The 22,176-nt window shown below is 47.2% G+C and overlaps 1 protein-coding gene across 1 annotated transcript in view; it reads left to right on the top strand.

Moving 5' to 3' along the window:
• Positions 1–22,176, top strand: part of nbeal1 (neurobeachin-like 1) — a 132,546-nt gene that overhangs the window by 20,731 nt on the left and 89,639 nt on the right. The window contains exons 4-7 of the mRNA XM_056300960.1: positions 14,116–14,277; positions 14,542–14,623; positions 16,000–16,127; positions 20,798–20,880. Coding sequence (XP_056156935.1) covers positions 14,116–14,277; positions 14,542–14,623; positions 16,000–16,127; positions 20,798–20,880 — 455 coding nt within the window. The remainder of the gene's footprint in view (positions 1–14,115; positions 14,278–14,541; positions 14,624–15,999; positions 16,128–20,797; positions 20,881–22,176) is intronic.

The following is a 22,176-nucleotide window of genomic DNA, read 5'->3' as shown; positions in this document are numbered from 1 at the left end:
TTTCTTGACTAGGGGGCGCCTGGGTGGCGTAGTGGTCTATTACGTTGCCTACCAACACAGGGATCACTGGTTCAAATCCCCGTGTTACCTCCGGCTTGGTCGGGCATCCCTACAGACACAATTGGCCTTGTCTGCGGGTGGGAAGCTGGATATGGGTATGTGTCCTGGTTGCTGCACTAGCGCCTCCTCTGGTCGGTCAAGGTGCTTGTTTGGGGGGGGGGGATTAGCGTGATCCTCCCACACGCTACGTCCCCCTGGTGAAACTCCTCACTGTCAGGTGAAAAGAAGCGGCTGGTGACTCCACATGTATGGGAGGAGGCATGTGGTAGTCTGCAGCCCTCCCCGGATCAGCAGAGGGGGTGGAGCAGAGACCGGGACGGCTCGGGAGGGAGGGTGGGTGGGGTAATTGGCTGGGGACAGTTGGGGAGAAAAAAAATGAAAAGGGGTTGGAGTAAATCAAAATAAATATTCTTTCAAATAAATTAATAAGATAGAATAAACGTGCATGAAGGTGCAGCATTTTAAAATTAGCGGTACTGTACTTGTCCTGCCGTGAGCAGCTTTCAGTTTCACATGAGGGCTGAGCAGCAGTCCCAGCTAGTACCGACACTCATTTTGTTTTCATGTTTTTATTTTTATTTTTATTTTTTCAGAAAAATAATTAACTTGTCTAGGTTGTTTGCAGAAAGGGCAGATCTGTTGGCACTAAGCTGTGGTGTATCTGCTTCTGCCATACCGGCAATCTGTGTGTGTGTGTGTTGTGTGTGTGTGTCTGTGTGTGTGTGTACATGCTTAGCGCACGGCTGAACATACAACATTTGGACCTTTGTGAACGTTGCTAGGGGGGAAAGTCGAGAGTTTAAAATTAAACCCCGCACATGTAAAAGTTCTGCATGTTCGGTGGTTAAAACGCCGTTGTATTCTCTCGGTACATGTGTGTGTGTGTGCCGAACCGAAAGCCCCATACTGAACATTTTCAGTACGAGTACTTGTACCGTGACACTCGTAGTATTTATACATTTGGTAAGGTTTTTGCAGGACACGCAAGGGCATTTTATTTTCTTTCTTTTTTTTTGGAATTTTCCCCCTTTGTCTCCCCAATTGTACCCGGCCAATTACCCCACTCTTCCCGAGCCATCCCAGTCATTGATCCGGGGAGGGCTGCAGACTACCACATGCCTCCTCCCATACATGTGGAGTCACCAGCTGCTTCTTTTCACCTGACAGTGAGGAGTTTCACCAGGGGGGTGTAGCACGTGGGAGGATTGCACTATTCCCCCCAGTTCCCCCTCCCCCCCGAACAGGCGCCCCGACTGACCAGAGGAGGCGCTAGTGCAGCGACCGGGACACATTCCCACATCAGGCGTCCCACCCGCAGACACGGCCAGTTGTGTCTGTAGGGACGCCCAACCAAGCTGGAGGTAACACGGGGATTCGAACCAGTGATCCCCGTGCTGGCAGGCAACGGAATAGACCACCATGCCAACTGGACGCCGCCCCAAGGGCATTTCTGAATGCATAATGTTATGATGAAGGAACTGTGGGATGGTGTGAGTTCCTTTGCCTTTTAAAAAGCAAGTGAAGGGGGCCTACTGATGCATACAGTTGATCCACAGTCCTGACGATGTGCAGAACAGTGAAGCAAGCCTACATCGTGGAAGCTTGGTTCGCAGTGAAGCCAGACCAACTACCACACTATGGGGAGTGGTTTAGACGATGAAGACGACGGGCGGCACCGTAGTTTGAAATGCCAACAGTGGCTGCTCTAGGAGACTTTAGTGTTGATGCTGCTGCAGAATTGGTTTCATCAAAGACATTTACACAGCTTGCAAGAAGCGTGTGCCCACATAATAACTGAACACATGCACGACTGACCTGCTAGCAGTCATGGTGTTTACTGCTATCAGACACGTGTGTTTGGAACTGTGGTGTTCTGTTTCTGCAGCATGGCATTTGGGACGCTGATTAAAGGCTGATCCAATTGCCTGCAAAGTAATTTCAGTCTGTACGCAGTGACAACGCCCAAACACAAACAGTGTCTCTGGAGCCTTGCAAGACCACAGCAAGTGAGGTGAAACTTGTTTGCTGGCTTTGCGGGATTAGAAAATACATGCCAACCTGAATGATGCCTGCTTTAATGATGCTGATGCCACGTGTATGTTTGCCAACATGCAGAGGTTTGAATATAAATCAAATGTGACCCCGGCAGTGTTTATGTCATACCCTGCTCGCTGAGCCAGACAGAACTGCTGCAGTCAAGCAGCGCTGTGTCATGTGCAGAAGGTTTGGTTCTTCTGAACGGCTCTCTGGTATAAATGAAGGGAACCAAGGGGGAGAGCTGCTCGTTTTTGGCATTCTAGGCCGATCTTCTTTCCCATAGGATGCCAGCGGGAACGTTGTTTCCCTAGTGCAGTTGTGTGTGACACGCAACCAGTTAGAGAGACTGATGTCGGCCACCGGCTCGGTGCATTTTTTATATTAGTAGGTGCATGTGTGCATTGCATAAGAAGATATCAGCAAAACTCCAAAACGCTGCAGTATTTATATGAACTCCAAAACGCTGCAGTATTTGTGTGAACTCCAAAACGCTGCAGTATTTATGTGAACTCCAAAACGCTGCAGTATTTATGTGAACTTCAAAACGCTGCAGTATTTATATGAACTCCAAAACGCTGCAGTATTTATGTGAACTTCAAAACGCTGCAGTATTTATACGAACTCCAAAACGCTGCAGTATTTATGTGAACTTCAAAACGCTGCAGTATTTATATGAACTCAAAAACGCTGCAGTATTTATATAAACTCCAAAACGCTGCAGTATTTATATAAACTCCAAAACACTGCAGTATTTATATGAACTCCAAAACGCTGCAGTATTTATATAAACTCCAAAACGCTGCAGTATTTATATGAACTCCAAAACGCTGCAGTATTTATATGAACTTCAAAACGCTGCAGTATTTATATGAACTCCAAAACGCTGCAGTATTTATATGAACTCCAAAACGCTGCAGTATTTATATGAACTCCAAAACGCTGCAGTATTTATATAAACTCCAAAACGCTGCAGTATTTATGTGAACTTCAATACGCTGCAGTATTTATATGAACTCAAAAACGCTGCAGTATTTATATAAACTCCAAAACGCTGCAGTATTTATATAAACTTCAAAACGCTGCAGTATTTATATAAACTCCAAAACGCTGCAGTATTTATATAAACTCCAAAACGCTGCAGTATTTATGTGAACTTCAAAACGCTGCTGTATTTATATGAACTCCAAAACACTGCAGTATTTATATGAACTCCAAAAAGAAGTGTCGTGGAGAGCAACATTTATCATTTCATTGCACAGAGGGTAACAACAGACAGGATAGTAATCTGACATGGCAGGAGTGGGACAACAAGAGAGATATTCCTGCTAAATTGTAGATATAGAAACAATAGAGTAAAAAAAGAAGTGTAGGCCAACACAACACTCTCACACCTGCTTGAAATCCTCATCATCATTATCGATATCATAACATTATCCAAAGGAGTTGAATCAAGTGCAACTGGACTTGGTATATATCCGTGAAGACGTTTCGCCTCTCATCCAAGAGGCTTCCTCAGTTCGTGCCTTTCTGACTAGACCAAGCTAGTCTGACAGGCTGGTGATGAGACTCAGAATTTATCCTCTTTGGAGTCTCCTACGACGTGACCTCGTTATTCACCTGCATCCCAACCATGGAGGCTTTGGAAACTGAGGCAACGTTTGCTATGGGACGACACCCTCCACAATAGGACCAACCTCAGCCTAGACCAGATTTGCCAACTACTGGACCTTTGCATGAACACTACATATTTCCAATTCAGGGGCCAGTTTTACATACAGAATCACGGCTGTGCAATGGGCTCACCAGTATCGCCCATTGTGGCCAACTTATATATGGAAGAGGTAGAACACAGGGCCCTGAACTCCTTCAGAGGAACACCTCCAATCCACTGGTTCATATGTGTGGACGACACATGGGACAAGAGGTGCAAGCGTTTACCAAACGCATCAACTCAGTGGACAAGAACATTAAGTTCACAAGGGAAGACGTAAAGAACAACACTTTGCCCTTCTTGGACTGTGACGTCCACATTGGGGAAGACAGGAACCTCCACATTGGGGTTTACAGGAAACCTACACACACAGACCAATATCTACTTTTCGACTCACACCACCCTCTGGAACACAAACTGGGCGTCATCAGAACTCTGCAACACAGAGCTGACAATGTGCCCAGCAGCACTCAGGCCCAACGAGAAGAACACAAACACCTGAGGGGAGCTTTAAAAACCTGCGGCTGCCCCAGTTGGACCTTTGTGAAAACTGCAACACGTTCCAAAAAGACCAACCGGGTGAGCGACGAGGAGAAAAGGAACAGAAGGAAGAGCACAGTCATCCCATATGTTTCTGGGGTCTCCGAGAAACTCAGGAGAATTTTCAACAAACACCGCATCCCGGTATACTTCAAACCCAGCAACACACTCCCACAAAGACTGGTTCATCCCAAAGACCGTGTACCACACGCCTGGAAAAACAATCTGGTGTATGCTGTACAATGCAATGAGGATTGCAGTGACCTTTACATAGGAGAAACCAAACAACCACTACACAAACGGATGGCCCAACACAGAAGGCCAAACTCCTCAGGACAAGACTCAGCAGTCTATCTACACCTAAAGGAGAAGACACACTCCTTCCAGGACAGCGATGTACACATTTTGGACAGAGAAGAGAGATGGTTTAAAAAAGGGGTGAAGGAAGCCATCTATGTGAAACTGGAAAAACCATCCCTCAACAGAGGAGGAGGTCTGCGACACCACCTATCTCCCACTTACAATGCCGTCCTTTCATCTCTACCCAGGAGACTGAAGAAGCCTAGCCTCCAAGAACAACAGTCGGTCACTAACGGCTCCAACCACTCTCATGACCACTGAACAATGAAGTCGAAACTAACAAAACTTTCAAATCAATAGCTCCGATGGCGACGGGCGTGGCTGGACATCGGAGCACAGGAGAGCCACGCATATCAATAGCTCCGATAACGACGAGCGCGGCCAAACATCGGTACACAAAAGAGCCACTCATATCTATGGCTCTGTTAGCGACGGGCGTTGGTAAACATCGGAACACAAAGAGCCATGGACATCTATAGCTCTGACGACTCCTAGAGGATAAATTCTGAGTCTCATCAGCAGCCAGTCAGACTAGCTTGGTCTAGTCCGAAAGGCACGAACTGAGGAAGCCTCTTGGATGAGAGGCGAAACGTCTTCACGGATATATACCAAGTCCAGTTAGTGGAAAAAAAATACGAATTTTTAATTCGGGATCTGAATTCCAATCCAGTGAATAAAAGCTTAAGCTCAGATCTACTCTAGACCATTGTTTTTAAGTATTCCTTCTTTATGGAATAGTATACACTGCTGACTGTAAAGTGAAGTATATGCCACTCATTTGTGAACCCGTTTGTGTGGTTTTTGCCCCGGTCCTCTGCACCCAGCATCACAGCCTACTCCTGCTGTTGGCTTCTATCCTGCCCCTCTCTTGACTTCCTGTTGAGTCAAAATACGCACAACATCCAGTGACAACAGACTGATTTTTTTTTTCCTTTATAACAAAATGATAATGCCCTTAGTCTGGGGAACGTTTCCTCTTTTCTGAGCTGGTAACTGAGCATGCTCAGTAGATGCTGTCTGCAGCATTTGCATGGATGTGCACAACACATCCATCCATCATCCAAACCCCTTATCCTGCTCTCAGGGTCGTGAGGATGCTGGAGCCTATCCCAGCAGTCATTGGGTGGCAGGTGGGGAGACACCCTGGACAGGCCGCCAGGGCACATGCACACACACGCACACACACACACACACACACACACACACACACACACACACACACACACACACACACACACACAGATTCACACATAGGGGCAATTTAGTACGGCTGATTCACCTGACCTACATGTCTTTGGACTGTGGGAGAAAACCGGAACCGCCGGAGGAAACTCACACAGACACGGGAAGAACATGCAAACTCCACACAGGGCAACCGGGGACGACCCCCAAGGTCGGACTAACCCGGGGCTCAAACCCAGAACCTTTTTGCTGTGAGGCAGCCGTGGTAACCACTGCACCACCATGCCGCCCTGCTTGACACATTGCAACACAAAATAAAGATGGCTGCACAAGAATTATCTTGTGCAGAAATCACATTTGCATGCAGTGGGTACTATGAAGTGTGTTGATGTTTGAACATTAAAAGTTGAATGTGTTGTCGTGGCAGTTATTTAATTCCACTGACAATAAATGAGGGCGTGGGAAGATGGTGGCGTGAAGTCACGTTTGCAGCAGCTTCATCCAGTACCGACTATGCAGTGTCTTTGTCCACGTCTACATCTGCGTCTAAGTTTGTGTCATCGTGTGAAGTTTGTATTCTGAACTTCGATTTTTAGCAGGCTCCCCCAGCAGACCAGGCTGGGGGAGCCTGGTCTGCTGCATCTGGTGGGCCCGGAGACCACGGCCCTGTCTGGAGCTGCACCTGAAGAGGAAGCACCAAGGGCGGTCTGACAGGATGCGGAAGCGGGGCAGGCTAAGCTAACTGCTAGCCCATGTAGACTGGCAGTTCCAACTGTGTTGTACTGAGTGGACTGTGTTGTAAACTTTGTGTTGTTTTGTTTTTGTTTTGTATGTTTTTGGTGGTGTCGTGTTTGGAAATTTTGGATTTGTGTTTTTATCTTTTGTGTTACGCTGCTGTGGGCTGGGCAAAACGAAGTTTTGTTTCTTTTGTGTACCCAAGTACATGATAGAAATTACAATAAATTGTTCTTGACTCCTGATAAGGAGGTGAATGTGTTGTCATGGCAATTATTTAATTCCACTGACAATAAATGAGGAGCGAGAAAAAAAGTCTCTCACAGTGTTGTCACACTTTAATATGTTCATGAACAGACACACAAAGCCTAGATACCTAAGTGCGTGCCCTGATCTCAGAGCACACTCCCTTTGTAGCTTGCAGCAAAAACATGCGTGTTGTTACAGTCACAGTGGTGTGTGCCCAGAGTTTCTCCCTAACCTGTCTGGAGGACGGAGCTTATCTTTTTTGCAGGACTGTCATCCCAGAACTTGCATGTTGTTCAAAGAGTTCATAGTTCAGGTCTCGTCCTGTCCTTATTTTCCAGCTCGTCATTCTCCAGGGCTGTTCCCTCAGACCTTGTTACACTCAAATGAGCTTCCCGTACTCTATCTCTCTGTCTATATCTATCTATCTATCTATCTATCTTATCTATCTATCTATCTATCTATCTATCTATCTATCTATCTATCTATCTGTCTATCTGTCTATCTGTCTATCTATGTATCTCTGTCTACATCTATTTATCTATCTATCTATCTAACTATCCTATGTATACGTCCTCTGCTATCGGCTAATAGTTAACAATAGGCCTTTATTACTTTATGTAACGGTAACACCGAGGGTGGTCTGGCGGTGGCGGCGGCGGCCTCGCCTGGCATTGACTGTATTTTTAGTGTCATTGTGTGGAGTGCAGGCAGGTGTGTCGGGGGTGTAAGGCTGGAAAGGCTGGCGTTGGATCAGCTGGGAGAGCCTGGTCTGCTGCATCCGGTGGGCCCAGGGACCTTGGCCCTGCCTGGAGCTGCGCCTGAGGAGGAAACACCGAGGGCGGTCTGACAGGATGTGGAAGCGGGGCGGGCTAAGCTAACTGCTAGCCTATGCAGACCGGCAGTTCTGACAGTCCTTCTGGCTTTCGCTCTCTTGGACAGTGATTTTTTTTTTTTTTTTTTTTTTTTTTTTGATGTGCTGGATATATGTGTTTTCAGAACCAGGAACACTTTAAATGTTGTTTCATTCCCTGTACTTGCGTACATGAAATGAAAGAAACATGGTTTCCCCCAGCCCACAGCAGTGAAACACAAAGACAAAAACACATATCCGAACTGCAAGAACACACATATCCAAACCAACACATATATCTAAACCCGTTGACAATTTCGCTGGGCGCAAGGTGGTTTTTCTCTCACCTCGGTGTGTTTGCTAACGCTTTGCCACTGCTCGTTTGTTGTCGGCTGGATTCGCTGTTGTTTTCTTTTTTGTCTTCGTCGCCTTTTGTATGTATGTGTGTTGTTTAAATCGGAGAGTACTGCTGGCGTCGTGTGTGGCTGCCCCTTCTCCCACCGTCTTGTCTTTCCCCTCTCTGTCCCCATTTTTTTCGGCCCTCCGTGCTGGCCGCCTAACTAGCTAACTGGCTAACCACCACTCGGCTAACGTTAGCTTTACGTGAGCTCTTACCTTCTGGCTCTCTGCACTAGCTTGCGGATCTTGCTCCGTCCCCCAACCCCCACTGGATTATTTACTTTATTTTCCCTCGGCAGTGGACACTATGCCTCTTTGGGCCATCATCAGTTGGGACTAGCGTAATCTGGACATCACCATCCCTGGCGGCACTCCCCTTCATATCGTGAGTAGCTAGCCTCATCCCATCCGTGCTCTGCGCTATCCCTCTTAGGTTTCCAACGTTATTAATCCACCTGTCTCAGGGAACCAACACTCTGCCCTCTTCTGTTTTTACTTACGTTACCCTCCTTATTAGGACTACATAGAATACCCTGGTTTCCCTTTTTATTTTCCCCCCGATTAGTTTCCCTCCTCCTCCCTTACACTACTCCTGTCCCTCAACAAAAACTACCAGCTATCCTCTGTTGCACGCACCTCCACTCTGTCTGCTGGCATCCTCCGCTGCCGCCGTAATCATCATTGCGGCCCCAGACACTCCCGTCATCTACATCCTTCCACTAACCCCGATATGATATCCCACATCCAAACCCTATGTTCCCACCGCCCCCCTTCCACTGCACTCCCCCCCCCCCCCCCGCACTGCTAACCTGGACAACCTCAGGCTGCTCCAGCATGCCCCCACTACGTTGCCTTCTCATTCCATCAACCTTGCCCTCCTTAACACCCCATCACTAAATAACAAAGCCCTTATCCTACATGAAACAATCACTGATAATTAATTTGACTTTCTCCTGCTCACTGAAACCTGGCAACAACCTGGCGACTTTTTCTCCCTCAATGGAACATCCCCCCTGGTTTTGGCTACATCTGCAGACCCCGTCCCTCCCGTTGTGGAGATGGTCTTGCTGTTTTATTCAGTCAGAATTTCAGGACCACTGAGCTCTCACTCCCCACCGTCTCATCATTTGAATTGACCCTTCGCTAAGCCCCCCCCCCCGGTTACTGTTGCTACGCCTGGCAAGCTATCGTCCGTCCATGAAATTTAAACATGGCGTTTACTGTCATGTCAGTGACAGATATTCCAGGTGAATTGATATCCAATTTCTGGAAAAGCAAGGAGATATCAAAGAGAAGTAGACAGAAAGGCTTGTAATATGCATTTGAAAGCTACATCCACGATATAAGTTGTCAGCGTGTGAATGAAGGGGAAATTAAAATCGAGGCTAAAGCCTACAGGTCCCAATATAAGACCCAGGCACCCCACGTCTTAACTATTCACGTTAAGGACAAGGAGATAAATGAACAACAATGCTCGTGTACAGCAGGGTAAGACAATATAGATAGTAATATTTTAAGTTGTATTTTAAGCTGACATTTAGTTATGAGTCCATATAGCCTATTAGCTAGCTTTCAGATCTAGCTAACATTAGGCTATGTTTTAGCTAGCCAGGCTAGCCAGCTGGATCAGGGGAGCTCACATGCACTTTCCCGTTTGTTTAAAGTGCACCAGGATATTGCTCACACATCGTGGGCTTGATCCATACACTGGATCTTGTAAAGGCAAGAACAGAAGAATCAGCTAAGCCCTGCACAAGTTTACCACAACAATGGCACAAACCAAGAGATGGTAAAATAAAGGCTGTGCCCGTATCATCGGTGGTGGTCGCAAAGGCTAGACAGGATCGAAAGCGGAGACCGGTTGACTGTCACGTTAGCTAACCTAGCTAGCTAGGCTAGCTAACGTTAGCAAGCTTACTTTGGAGCAAACAAATGTGTTTTTGTTTATCCTCCATGGATTCAGCTGTGAGTGAGGTCTTCCACACTGTTTGATCCACATTCGACATTTTTTCTCCTGTGTTTTACGCTTAGGAAAAGCCCAAAATACAACCCCGCCCTCCAAACTTTTAGGATATCTGCTGTCTGATTTGCAGGTACCGTAAGCGCATCGCTTCGGCATTTCCTCGATAGCTTGCGAGGCCTCCCCTGCTTAGTAACGGTTTCTAACGTAGGATTGGACAGTGGCTGTTCTAGGGCGGGGCTTAGTGAAGGGTCAATTCCTCGCTTTTAAAACCTACTCAATGTCTGTCATTCTCATCTACCGGCCACCCACACCAAATCCATCTTTCCTGTCTGACTTCTCTGAACTCCTCACAATAGCCTCATCTCTCTCCTCACACTTACTACTGCGTGGTGATTTTAACATCCACATTGATTTACCCACCTGTATGTTTGCATCAGAATTCATTACTCTATTGGACAATTTCAACCTCACCCACCATCTCACTTTCCCCACACATGTCAAAGGCCATATCCTTGACCTGGTCTGCTCTGTCAATCTACCGATACACAACAACCATCAATCCCCATTTCCTCTGTCAGACCATACTCTCATCCAGTTCACTATTCCATCCCCAACTCCTCGGCCACACTTTCTCAGAGAAATAACATTCTGCAATACTAAATCTATTGATCCCCTCCGACTCTCTGATCTGCTCTCCTCTGCTCTCCCCCTGGAACCAGCCTCTACCTTACCTGATGATCTCACCAATAACCTCAACGCCACTTTGTGTTCCTCCCTCAACACACTGGCCCCTCTCAAAACAAAAACGGTCTCCTTCAACACCTCTGCACCCTGGTTCACACCTGAGCTCCGCACAATGAAACTGACTGCCCGCCAACTGGAACGACTCACCAAGAAAACATCTCTCACTGTACAACAAGAAGCCCACAACCTCCACCTCTCTGCCTACAAAGATGCCCTCACCGCTGCCAAGTCTGCCTATTTTTCCACCATCATTGATTCCAACCACAACCCCTGCACCCTCTTCTCCACTGTAAACAGCCTCCTCAAACCCGTGCCGATGCCCTCTCCAACTCTACTGCTGAAAAATGCAACTCATTTCTCCAAATTTTTGCAGACAAAATCGCCGCTATCAACAAATCACTGTCCCCTGCATCTGACTCAGCAGCACCTACTCCCACCCCTCTTCTCCCCATTCGTCTTGACCTCCCTACCCCCCCCCCTGATTGCCGCCTCTCCCGGTTTGTTCCAGTTGCCCCTACCACTATCGCTGAACTCATCAGCTCATCAAAATCCACAGCCTTCTCCCTTGATCCCCTCCCCACCCCCCTCCTGAAGAAATGCCTCCCTGCCCTATGCCCCTACCTCACCAACCTTTTCAATTCCTCACTGTCCCATGGAATTGTCCCCTCTGCCTACAAAACTGCAGCTGTCACCCCAATTCTCAAGAAACCTGGTCTTGATCCATCCTGCCTCAACCACTACCGGCCAATTTCCAATCTCCCCTTCCTCTCTAAAACCCTGGAAGACATTGTCGCCACACAACTCCAAACCTACCTACACTCCAACAACTTACTTGAACCCCTCCAGTCTGGTTTTCGTCCACTCCCCAGCACTGAAACTACACTCCTTAAAGTACTTAATGACCTCCTCATCTCTGCTGATACTGGAGCTCTTAACAGCCTCATCCTCCTTGACCTGAGTTCAGCCTTTGATACTGTGAGCCACAACATCCTGCTCACCAGATTGAAAGATGTTGGTATTGAAGGCACCGTACTCAGCTGGCTCCAGTCCTACCTCTCCAACAGGTCACACGTCATCTCACTTCACAACCACTCCTCTGTTCCATCCACAGTCACACCAGGTGTTCCTCAAGGTTCTGTACTCGGCCCACTCCTTTTCATCATCTACATCCTCCCTCTTGGTCAGATTCTCCGCCATTTCAACTTGGACTTCCACTGTTATGCTGATGACACCCGGATATACCTCATCACCAAACCCCCTCACAATCCCCACCCCTCTCTCACATCGACTCCTGTCTGTCTGCAGTTAAAGTCTGGACGCAGCAAAACCTTCTCAAACTCAACAGTGACAAAACTGAACTCCTCTTCATTGGCTCCAAGTCCACTGTCAGCCAAATCAACAACCTTGCACTCTCCATCGATGGCACTACTGTCTCCCCTTCCCCCCAGGCACGCAACATTGGTGTGATCCTTGATCCCACCCTCTCCCTTGAGCCACATATCTGCCAAATGGTCAAATCCTCCTTCTACCACGTTCGCAACATTGCAAAAATAAGATCCTCTCTCACACGCCCTGCTGCTGAGATACTGATCCATGCCTTCATCTCCTCCTGCCTCGATTACTGCAACTCACTCCTCTATGGCATCAGTGCTAGCTCTATCAAGAGACTTCAATTGGTCCAGAACGCATCCGCCTGACTTTTAAATTTCACCAAATCCTGGCACCACATCACCCCAGTCCTGAAAGACCTCCACTGGCTACCCATCTCCTCTCCCCCTACCAACCCTCTCGGTCCCTCAGATCCACTTCAGCCCCCCTTCTCTCTACCCCCAGGTCCAACCTCCGCGGCTTTGGTGACCGAGCCTTCTCCAGAGCAGCTCCCGGGCTCTGGAACTCACTTCCCCAAATCATTAGAGACTCAGAATCTCTCCCACTCTTCCAATCCCGTCTCAAGACACACCTTTTCTCCATTGCCTTCTCATGCCCCCCTGTCCGCTCATACACCCCTGGTCTGGGGCAGGCTGGGGACTGAGCACTTGACCTGCATCTGTGATTTATGTGATTTATGATGTTTATTTTTCTTTCCCTTTATATCTGTCCAAGTCGGAGAGTACTGCTGGCGTCATGTGTGGCTGCCGATTCTTCCTCTCGTAGCCCCCCTTCCTATCCACCCCTGTATGTCTGTGTTATGTTCATCTGTCGTCTTGTATCACTGCAGTTATTGTAAAGCGACTTTGAGTACTAGAATAAGATTGATTTATTATTAGTATTATTATTATTAAACTAACACATATATCTAAACTAACACATATATCCAAACTAACACATATATCTGAACTAACACACATAACTAAACTAATATATATATCTAAACTAACATATCTAAACTAAACAACAAAAAAAGATCAGTGTTTTGTAGTTTTTGTGTAGTTTGGATATAGGTGTTGTTATAGTTTGGATATGTGTTATTGTCTTTGTGTTGCACTGCTGTGGGCTGGGGGAAATGGTGTTTCGCTTCATGTGCCACAGGAGAGACTTTATACCGCAGGCTGAGTTCTGCTACACGTGAGCTTTAAACACGATGGACATCCTACATGGTTGGAGATTAAACTAGAAAACATGACTGTATGGTGGACAAATCGCCCTCGCAGTGTCGGCAGAGCGTCTATTGGTTGTGTAGGGGAGGTGAGGGGAGTTCACACTTTGGCCCTGCTGGTCTCGGTATGGTTCAGAGATGGCTTACCGCCCGTCGTACCGAGGCTGACGTTACGTAACGAAGGCAGACATGGCAGGTGCCTGGTGGCAGAGTGGGCAGATGAGATTTCATCAGCTCAGCTTGGAAGGGCTTTCTCTCTCTCTGCTGCTCGTTTGAACTCCCTTTACTGACTAATTCACCCTCGCCTTGCTGTGGAGAGAAGGGGTGTCTGCACTTGAGTGTTATTGATCTGCATCATTTTGAGATGTTTGTTTAGTGTGTGTGTGTGTGTTTGTGTGTGTGTGTGTGTGTGTGTGTGTGTGTGTAGATGGTCTCTATGTAAGTGTTTGGTTCATGCATAATTGCGTAGATGCGCTATATTCACTTAAAGTCACCTAAAATGTCTGGGTGAGTGTATATGCTCTTTTTCTATTTGAAAGTGGACTTCCTTTTTCCCGTAGATGATCAGAGGTTTTTGCAGATGTACAACTTTTGCAGATGTACAGCGTTTCTAATCGGAACAGCCTTTTTCCTGTGTGTTTTGTTTTCAAAACTTCCTAAATCTCATCCCTCGTATCTGTGCCCCCCAGGTTGGAGGAAGTGCCCCCAGTTCTGTCCCTTCTTCCTGACAACATCCTGCAGGTGTTGCGCTACCAACTGCTGCAGTGTGTCCAGAAGGCCTCCGATGGCTTGGAGACCGAACAGCAGACCTTGGCCCTGCTGCTGCTGAAGTTCCTTATCATCATCTGCAGGTCAGATCATCACGCGATGGCTGACAGTCATCCACCACTGATCGTAAAAAATGTGTTTTGTTTTGCCCGGGAAAATAAAGATAAGACACAATATACCAATCAAATGACGTACAATAATATTCAAAAAGAACTATTAAGGACATATTGGTCATTTTTCAATGGTAACATGGAAAGAACAAACAGAAACCAAACTGCTGAATGGTACAAACAAGTTGAATAACATGCCTCTCCATCTGCTGTTTGTTTATGTATGTGGCACAACAGGAACTTGTCCAATGTGGAGGAAATAGGTACTTGCTCCTACATCAACCACGTCATCAACATGACGACCCTCTACATTCAGCAGGTTTGGCTCCTTTCCCTTTCCTCTCTCACTTTTTTTTGTTTAATCCCTCTTAAGTGTCACAAAAAAGGAAAAAATATCACATTTTTAACTTGGCAAACTATTCAGTCATGCATTTATAGGAGGAATGGGTGGGATTAAGAAAAAAGGGACACCAAAATTGTGAGCAAAAAAAATTAACCTACATATTTAAAGAGGCTGTAAGACACCTGTCTAGCTGATCAACAGGCTGGAGCGTGGCCCTTATCGTGAGTTCAGGGTTCATACCAGTATGCTCAGTGTTGTTTACGTGTTCCTTTACTGGCTTTCTTTTGTATCACTTACCTACTGTATCTTGTTGACGGTATGCCAGGTAAGTGCAGTTTCAAATATCAGTGGCTTCGGGCATCCAGGTAGTGCAGCGGTCTATTCCACTGCCTACCAATACGGGGCTCTTCGGTTCGAATTCCCGTGTTACCTCCGGCTGTGTCGGTCATCCCTACAGACACAATTGGCTGTGTCTGCGGGTGAGAAGCCAGATGTGGGTATGTGTCCTGGTCGCTGCACTAGCACCTCCTCTGGTCGGTCGGGGTGCCTGTTCAGGGGGGAGGGGGAACTGGGGGGAATAGCATGATCCTCCCATGCGCTATGTCCCCCTGGTGAAACTCCTCACTGTCAGGTGAAAAGAAGCAGCTGGTGACTCCATGTATCGGAGGAGGCATGTGGTAGTCTGCAGCCCTCCCCGGATTGGCAGAGTGGGTGGAGCAGAGACCGGGACAGCTCAGAAGATTGGATTGGGGTAATTGGCCAAGTACAATTGGAGAAAAAGGGAGGAACCCCCCCCCCCAAAATAAAAAAAATCAGTGACTTCAAATGGACAAAAATGTTTCTTAAGCTCATGGAAATCAAGCTAACGGGGGGAAGGCATGAAAAAGTCATTGAAAAGCATCAGTGAAAAAGTGTGTGAACTCTTGAGATTGGCCCACATGAGTGCTGTCGGACTAGCGAAAGGAATTCTCAGCAGCCCTTTCTCAGGAGACTCCACTCACATTAGCACAGGTGCCTTCCCACCTGTAGGTGGAGTAGGATATATGTTACATGCCCCTATATCACTTTATCGCTGAATGTATTGGTTTCAACTTAAACATTCTCCCAAAGTTCAGAAAAAGTGGCTAGTATTGTCGCCAATCACTTTTGAGGACTTGAATTTTTGAGGACTTTTTTGAAGACTTTTTGAAGACACTTTCGAAAATTGTTTTTGTTGCTGAATAGCATCTGAGTCACAAAAGGAAGTAAAAGCATTGTTTTATAACTTGAACAATGAATGTTCGAAACTTAGCTCCACACAGCGCCCACAATCCTTCCTATTACTCTCCTGTTGTTTTTGTCCTGTGTTACAGCTGAAGAGTAAGACCAAAGAGAAGGAGATGGTCGACCAGAGTCAGGCAGAAGAGTTTGTCCGTCATGCGCTGGCCTTCTGTGAGAGCCTCTACGACCCTTATCGAAACTGGAGGCACTGCACATGCGAGTAAGACTTTGAGCACCTGCCTGCTGTGCAAGGAGCGCAGTATTGATTAAGAGCAACAATAAGACATAAACCCAACTCTGAATATTCTGTGATGAAGAAAGTTGCATTACGGGACTACTCTCTCAACTGACAGTTTTAAGAATAGACAACAGGTTTATGCACTGCATATCTTCCAAGTGGATAAAAGAAATGACAGATGTAGTCACATGCAGACATGATTTACCAGCATTTGCCTTATCACTAGTGTTGAATCAGAACCTCAAGTAGAAAATGACCAAAAGAACAGGTCAGCCTTAGCATGGATGTTATGCTTAACTGGCCTGTGAATAATGTGTGTAGCATGGTCCTGGTTATAGTAGGTCTGTTCTGTACAGAAGAGACAGTTCTAGGTGTGGTATTGTATGAGGAAGTTGGGAGTTGCAGAGAAGTCTGTAGGAGTGGTGCAGGACATGTATGGGGGAAGTGTGACAGTGGTGAGGTGTGCAGTTGGAATGACAGATGGGTTCAAGGTGGAGGTGGGATTGCACCAAGGATCGGCTCTGAGCCCTTTCTTGTTTGCAATGGTGATGGACAGGTTAACAGACGAGATCAGGCAGGAGTCTCCGTGGACTATGATGTTTGCAGATGACATTGTGATCTGTAGCGAGAGTATGGTGCAGGTGGAGGAGAGCCTGGAGAGGTGGAGGTATGCAATGGAGAGAAGAGGAATGAAAGTCAGTAGGAGCATGATAGAATACTTATGGGCAAATGAGAGGGAGGACAGTGGAATGGTGAGGATGCAAGGAGTAGAGGTGACGAAGGTGGGTGATTTTAAATACTTGGGGTCAACTGTCCAAAGTAATGGGTAGTGCAGAAGAGAGGTGAAGAAGAGAGTGCAGGCAGGGTGGAGTGGATGGAGAAGAGTGTCAGGAGTGATTTGTAACAGAAGGGTACCAGCAGGAGTTAAAGGGAAGGTTTACAAAATGGTTGTGAGACAATGGCACTGATGAAAAGACAGGAGGTGGAGCTGGAGGTTGCAGAGTTGAAGGTGATAAGATTTTAATTGGGAGTGATGAAGGACAGGATTAGGAAAGAGTATATTAGAGGGAGAGCTCAGGTTGGATGGTTCGGAGACAAAGCAAGATAGACAAGACTGAGATGGTTTGGACATGTGTGGAGGAGAGATGTTGGGTATATTGGGAGAAGGATGCTGAAGATGGAGCTGCCAGAGAAGAGGAGAAGAGGAAGGCCAAAGAGGAGGTTTATGAATGTGGTTGAGGGAGGACATGCAGGTGGCTGGTGTGACAGAGGAAGATGCAGAGGACAGGACGAGATGGAAATGGATGATCCACTGTGGCGACCCCTAACGGGAGCAGCTGAAAGTAGTCATAGTAGTAGTAGTCGTGTTGAAGACGGTCACACCAATGTGCCTCTCTGGTGTGTTGCTAATTTGAGGACATTTTCTTTTTGTGTTCTGTCTGTTGTGGACCAAGTGCCAACCGCCACCATGTGCTAAGCCACTTAGTCCAAATAGAAACCTTATATTTTAGTTAGAATGGTGATCAAGGCCTCAATAGAAAATTAATTCTCACCTGTTACACATTGCATTCCTTAGTTTCAAATGCTTAGAGAGTCTGTCTGAGAAAAATTGTTTCACAATGCCCTGTATACAATATTGATGATTCAACAGTTCATAACCGGGCTGAATCTCATGTTTCTGGTTATCAGGTCATGTTAGGATTCCTACACTTTCAGATGCAAGTCTGTGGACTCTAATCAAGCTTCAGCAATAGCATCAACTTGTCAATTTAGCCTCTGGGTTTGATGATATTCGGACACAACAAACTTAACTCATCATGTCACACACTTCAAATGCATTAATCACCTCAAGGACAATGACAAATGGAGTATATACTCTGGGACCAGAAAAATAGGAACCCTGTTCAGTACTGCACCACCTTTGTTCTTGATTAACAGCTGCCACAAGGTGACAGTGACCCAGTTAATCAGTTTAGTGTCCTGGTGTTAAAGCTGACCATGAAGCCATCAGTCCTTCATGCAGCTGCCTAAGGTTGGTGGGTGGATGCCCCGTTCTGCGGATGCTGTTTTCTACTTCATCCCTAAGGTGTTCATTGGGATTGATACCAGGGTATCATGGTGGCCATGTTATTAACATCTTTCACCTGAATGTTCCTCAAACCATTCCTGGACCATTCTCAGCACTATGACATTGTCTTGTTGATCGTACCCATCCCGTTTGGGGTACATGATAGCCTTGAAATGATTAACCTGGTCTGCTGTGATCTTAAAGCGTGCTCTGGTATCAAGACCTCAGTCTACAGGTATCAGTGGACCTGGTGTGTGTCAGCTGAATGCCCCCCAAACCATTACACCTCCCCCACCAACCTGTACACGTGATGGGTCCATCGTCTCATTTTGTTTACACCATAACCTGAGTCTACCATTGCGGTGGTACAGTTGGAACCAGGATTCATCAGACTAGACAACATTTTTCCAGTAGTTGGCATTCCAGTGTGGATATTTATCACTCTACTGTAGACACCATCGGTGGTTTACTATGGACAGGAGAGGTTCTGCGTGATCATCTGCTGTTATGCCCTATACAGGCAAGCGTTCAACATATCTTCCACCGTATCTTCCATCCTGCTGTGTATCCTGCTCTCAGGGTCGCAGGGATGCTGGAGCCTATCCCTGCAGTCACTGGGCCGCCTGCACCGCATCTTGTGTTCTGAAATTGGTCGTTGTGCCCTAAATGTTTATTGTGATGTTAACTGTGGTACTGTGGACTGACCTTTACTTATTTTGGCCCCAGCCGCCCAGTGTCTCCTACATCCCAGTACCATGGGCTGCTTCCCACTTAGAAAACATTTTGATGAGATTTCTTATGTTCTGGTCCATTCGTCATACAGCTTTGAGATTTCTGCCTTCAGACAGTCCAGGTCTTTGTGATGCTCAAACCCGCCCTCCTGGCACCCATGATCATGCCTTTTTAAAAGTCTGTCACATCGTCTCTCAAGACCAATTGCATCCTCGAGAAGGGAGAGACTGTATTTTCTTAGGTGTCTCAAGAAATTTGGTATGAGCACCAAAACTTTCATGAACTGTTATGGCAGTGGCAGGGAGAGTGTGTTGACAGGCTGTATCACAGGCTGGTTTGTCAACCTGACTGCTCAGGACTGCAGACTGCTGCTCAGGACTGTAAATACACCAGCAAAAATCATTGGCATGGAGCTACCACAACGTCATCATATTTACACCACGCGCTGCAAAAGGAAAGCCCAAAACATCATTAAGGACACCAGCCACCCCGCTCATATTCTGTTCTCGCTCCTCCCATCTAAAACCCGCTACCGGAGCATCAAATCATACACCAGCTGTCTCAGTACCAGCTTCTGTCCACAGACAGTCAGGTTGCTGAACAGCTGATGCACCCATATGCACCTTACGCTGTTGTGTTATCGTGTACTTTTCTGTACTGTGCATATAACGTGTGACTTCTGTCTAGATAGTCTATGTAGGTCTGGTGTAGAGATGGTGTGCCCTTGTGTCCTTTATCCTTGTGTGCCTTGTGTTAAGGCAGAGAGAGCCAAAGCTTAAGAATTTAATTGTATTCCAATACACATGATAATGATAATAAGATGGAACCTGAACTGTTAGGTCATGCTGTAATGTACGTCCATTCAAATCTGTTCCAATGCAAATGGAACGGAGAGCCCCCTTCTTCTGCAGCAGCAGGCTTTCTGTTTTTCTGTACACTGGGTGTATACTCAGCTTTAAAATACAGGGAACTGGGCGTCCGGGTGGCCTGGCAGTGTATTCCGTTGCCTACCAACACAGGGATCATCGGTTCGAATCCCCGTGTTACCTTCGGTTTGGTTGGGCGGCCCTGCAGACACAATTGGCCGCGTCTGCGGGTGGGAAGCCAGATGTGGGTATGTGTCCTGGTTGCTGCACTAGCGCCTCCTCTGGTAGGTCGGGGCGCCTGTTCAAGGTGGAGGGGGGGCCGGGGGGAGTAGCGTGATCCTCCCGCGTGCTACGTCCCCCTGGTGAAAGTCCTCACTGTCAGGTGAAAAGAAGCAGCTGGTGACTCCACATGTATGGGAGGAGGCATGTGGTGGTCTGCAGCCCTCCCCGGATCAGCAGAGGGGGTGGAGCAGCGACCAGGACGGCTCGGAGGATTGGGGTAATTGGCTGGATACAATTGGGTAGAAAAAAGGGGGGGGATACAGGGAACTTTTTGTGCTTTAGGTTTGTAAATGGGACAAATCTGTATGAAATGTGTGGCAGACATGGTCAGCGAGGTACTTGGATGGCTCTGCCTGTGTGTTCGTGTTTTTCTGTCTGGCCACAAAGGTTCTGCAAGTGTGAAGACTTTTTTGTTTTTGTTTTTTGCCGTCTCAGGAGAAAAGAATCTTACTTGTCACTTCCACCACAGCTCAGAAATCACTTGCTGAGAGGTGGTTTAAACCAGATGTGTAAACCCTACGTGTCAATGAAACTAAAGTCCTGTCTTAACATGCTTTAACATATTCATCTGTTTTACTTTGATTTTACTTTTTCGTTTTTCATTTCCCTCTTTAATATTTCTACTTAATCTTGAATATGAATGTGCTGAGGTGATCCTGTTTCAGCAGTCGCCCTCATGTTTCTGTGGTGTGTGTCTTCCTCAGAGGCCAGCTGGGTGCGGTGGACAGAAGCAGACAAAAGTACAAAGCAGCGCCGCTCACTGTCGAGTTTGTTCCCTTCTTTTACCGTAAGTCCCTTTCTCCACTTCCTGCTCCTCGCACAGGTTCTCCTCTCCCACGTGAGCTCCCTACACGCTGTGTTTGGAAAATATGCACCTCAACTGCCCTGACGCTCCCACCACATACGGAATCAGCACCACCGGTGGTGGTGCCATATGTGGCGGGAGCGTCGGGGCAGTTGAAGTGCATATTTTCCGACGCGGTGACGGGATTGCCCTGGTTTTTTTGTTGATGTGTGCGTGTGTCCAATGTAAGTGGCAGTGGGGATGAAGATGCATAAATCTTCAAGTATGGATAAGTGAGGGGGCGTCCGGGTGGTGGGGCGGTCTGTTCCATTGCCTACCAACACAGGGATCGCCGGTTCAAATCCCTGTGTTACTTCCGGCTTGGTCGGGCATCCCTACGGACACAATTGGCTGTGTCTGTGGGTGGGAAGCCGGATGTGGGTATGTGTCCTGGTCGCTGCACTAGCGCCTCCTCTGGTTGGTCGGGGTGCCTGTTCAGGTGGAGGGGGAACTGGGGGGAATAGTGTGATCCTCCCACATGCTACATCCCCCTGGTGAAACTCCTCACTGTCAGGTGAAAAGAAGCGGCTGGCTACTCCACATGTAGTGGAGGAGACATGGTAGTCTGCAGCCCTCCCCAGATTAGCAGAGGGGGTGGGGCAGAGACCGGGATGGCTCAGAAGAGTGGGGTAATTGGGTAATTGGCCGAGTACAATTGGGGAGAAAAGGGGTGGGGTGGGGGGGTCTTGGAGAAGTAGCATGTACTTCGCCACTGCTTTATTGTCCCTTTCTCATGTCACCTTAAAACCCGTTAAAATCCAAAAAAGAAATGATGGACAAGTGATTAAAGTGGCAAGACAGTTTGTTAAGTCCTTTACAGCTCTCAGGTGGAAACATGTCTTGTTTTCACTTGCATAGCTAGCCTTTAACAGGGTGGGGCAGTGGTTAGCGCTGTCGCCTCACGGCAAGAAGGTCCTGGGTTTGTACCCCGGGGTTGTCCAACCTTGGGGGTCATCCCAGGTTGTCCTCTGTGTGGAGTTTGCATGTTCTCCCGTGTCTGTGATGGGTTTTCTCCAGGTGCTCCGGTTTCTCCCACCATCAAAAAGACATGCATGTTAGGGTTAATACTCCTGTCTGTGCCCCTGAGCAAGGCATGGCAAGACGAGCTGGAGTTGGTCCGCGGGTGCTGCACAGCTAGGATGGGTTACATGCAGAGAGGAATTTCCCCAGGAGGATCATTAAAGTATGTCATATCACATCAGATATCGTAAGCATAACTACCATGGTGCCACTGATGGG

The sequence above is a fragment of the Lampris incognitus genome, chromosome 21, assembly GCF_029633865.1.
Source record: "Lampris incognitus isolate fLamInc1 chromosome 21, fLamInc1.hap2, whole genome shotgun sequence".
NCBI classification, from domain to species: domain Eukaryota; kingdom Metazoa; phylum Chordata; class Actinopteri; order Lampriformes; family Lampridae; genus Lampris; species Lampris incognitus.
Note: the sequence above shows the minus strand (reverse complement) of the source record. Positions and strands in the feature narration are given on the sequence as shown.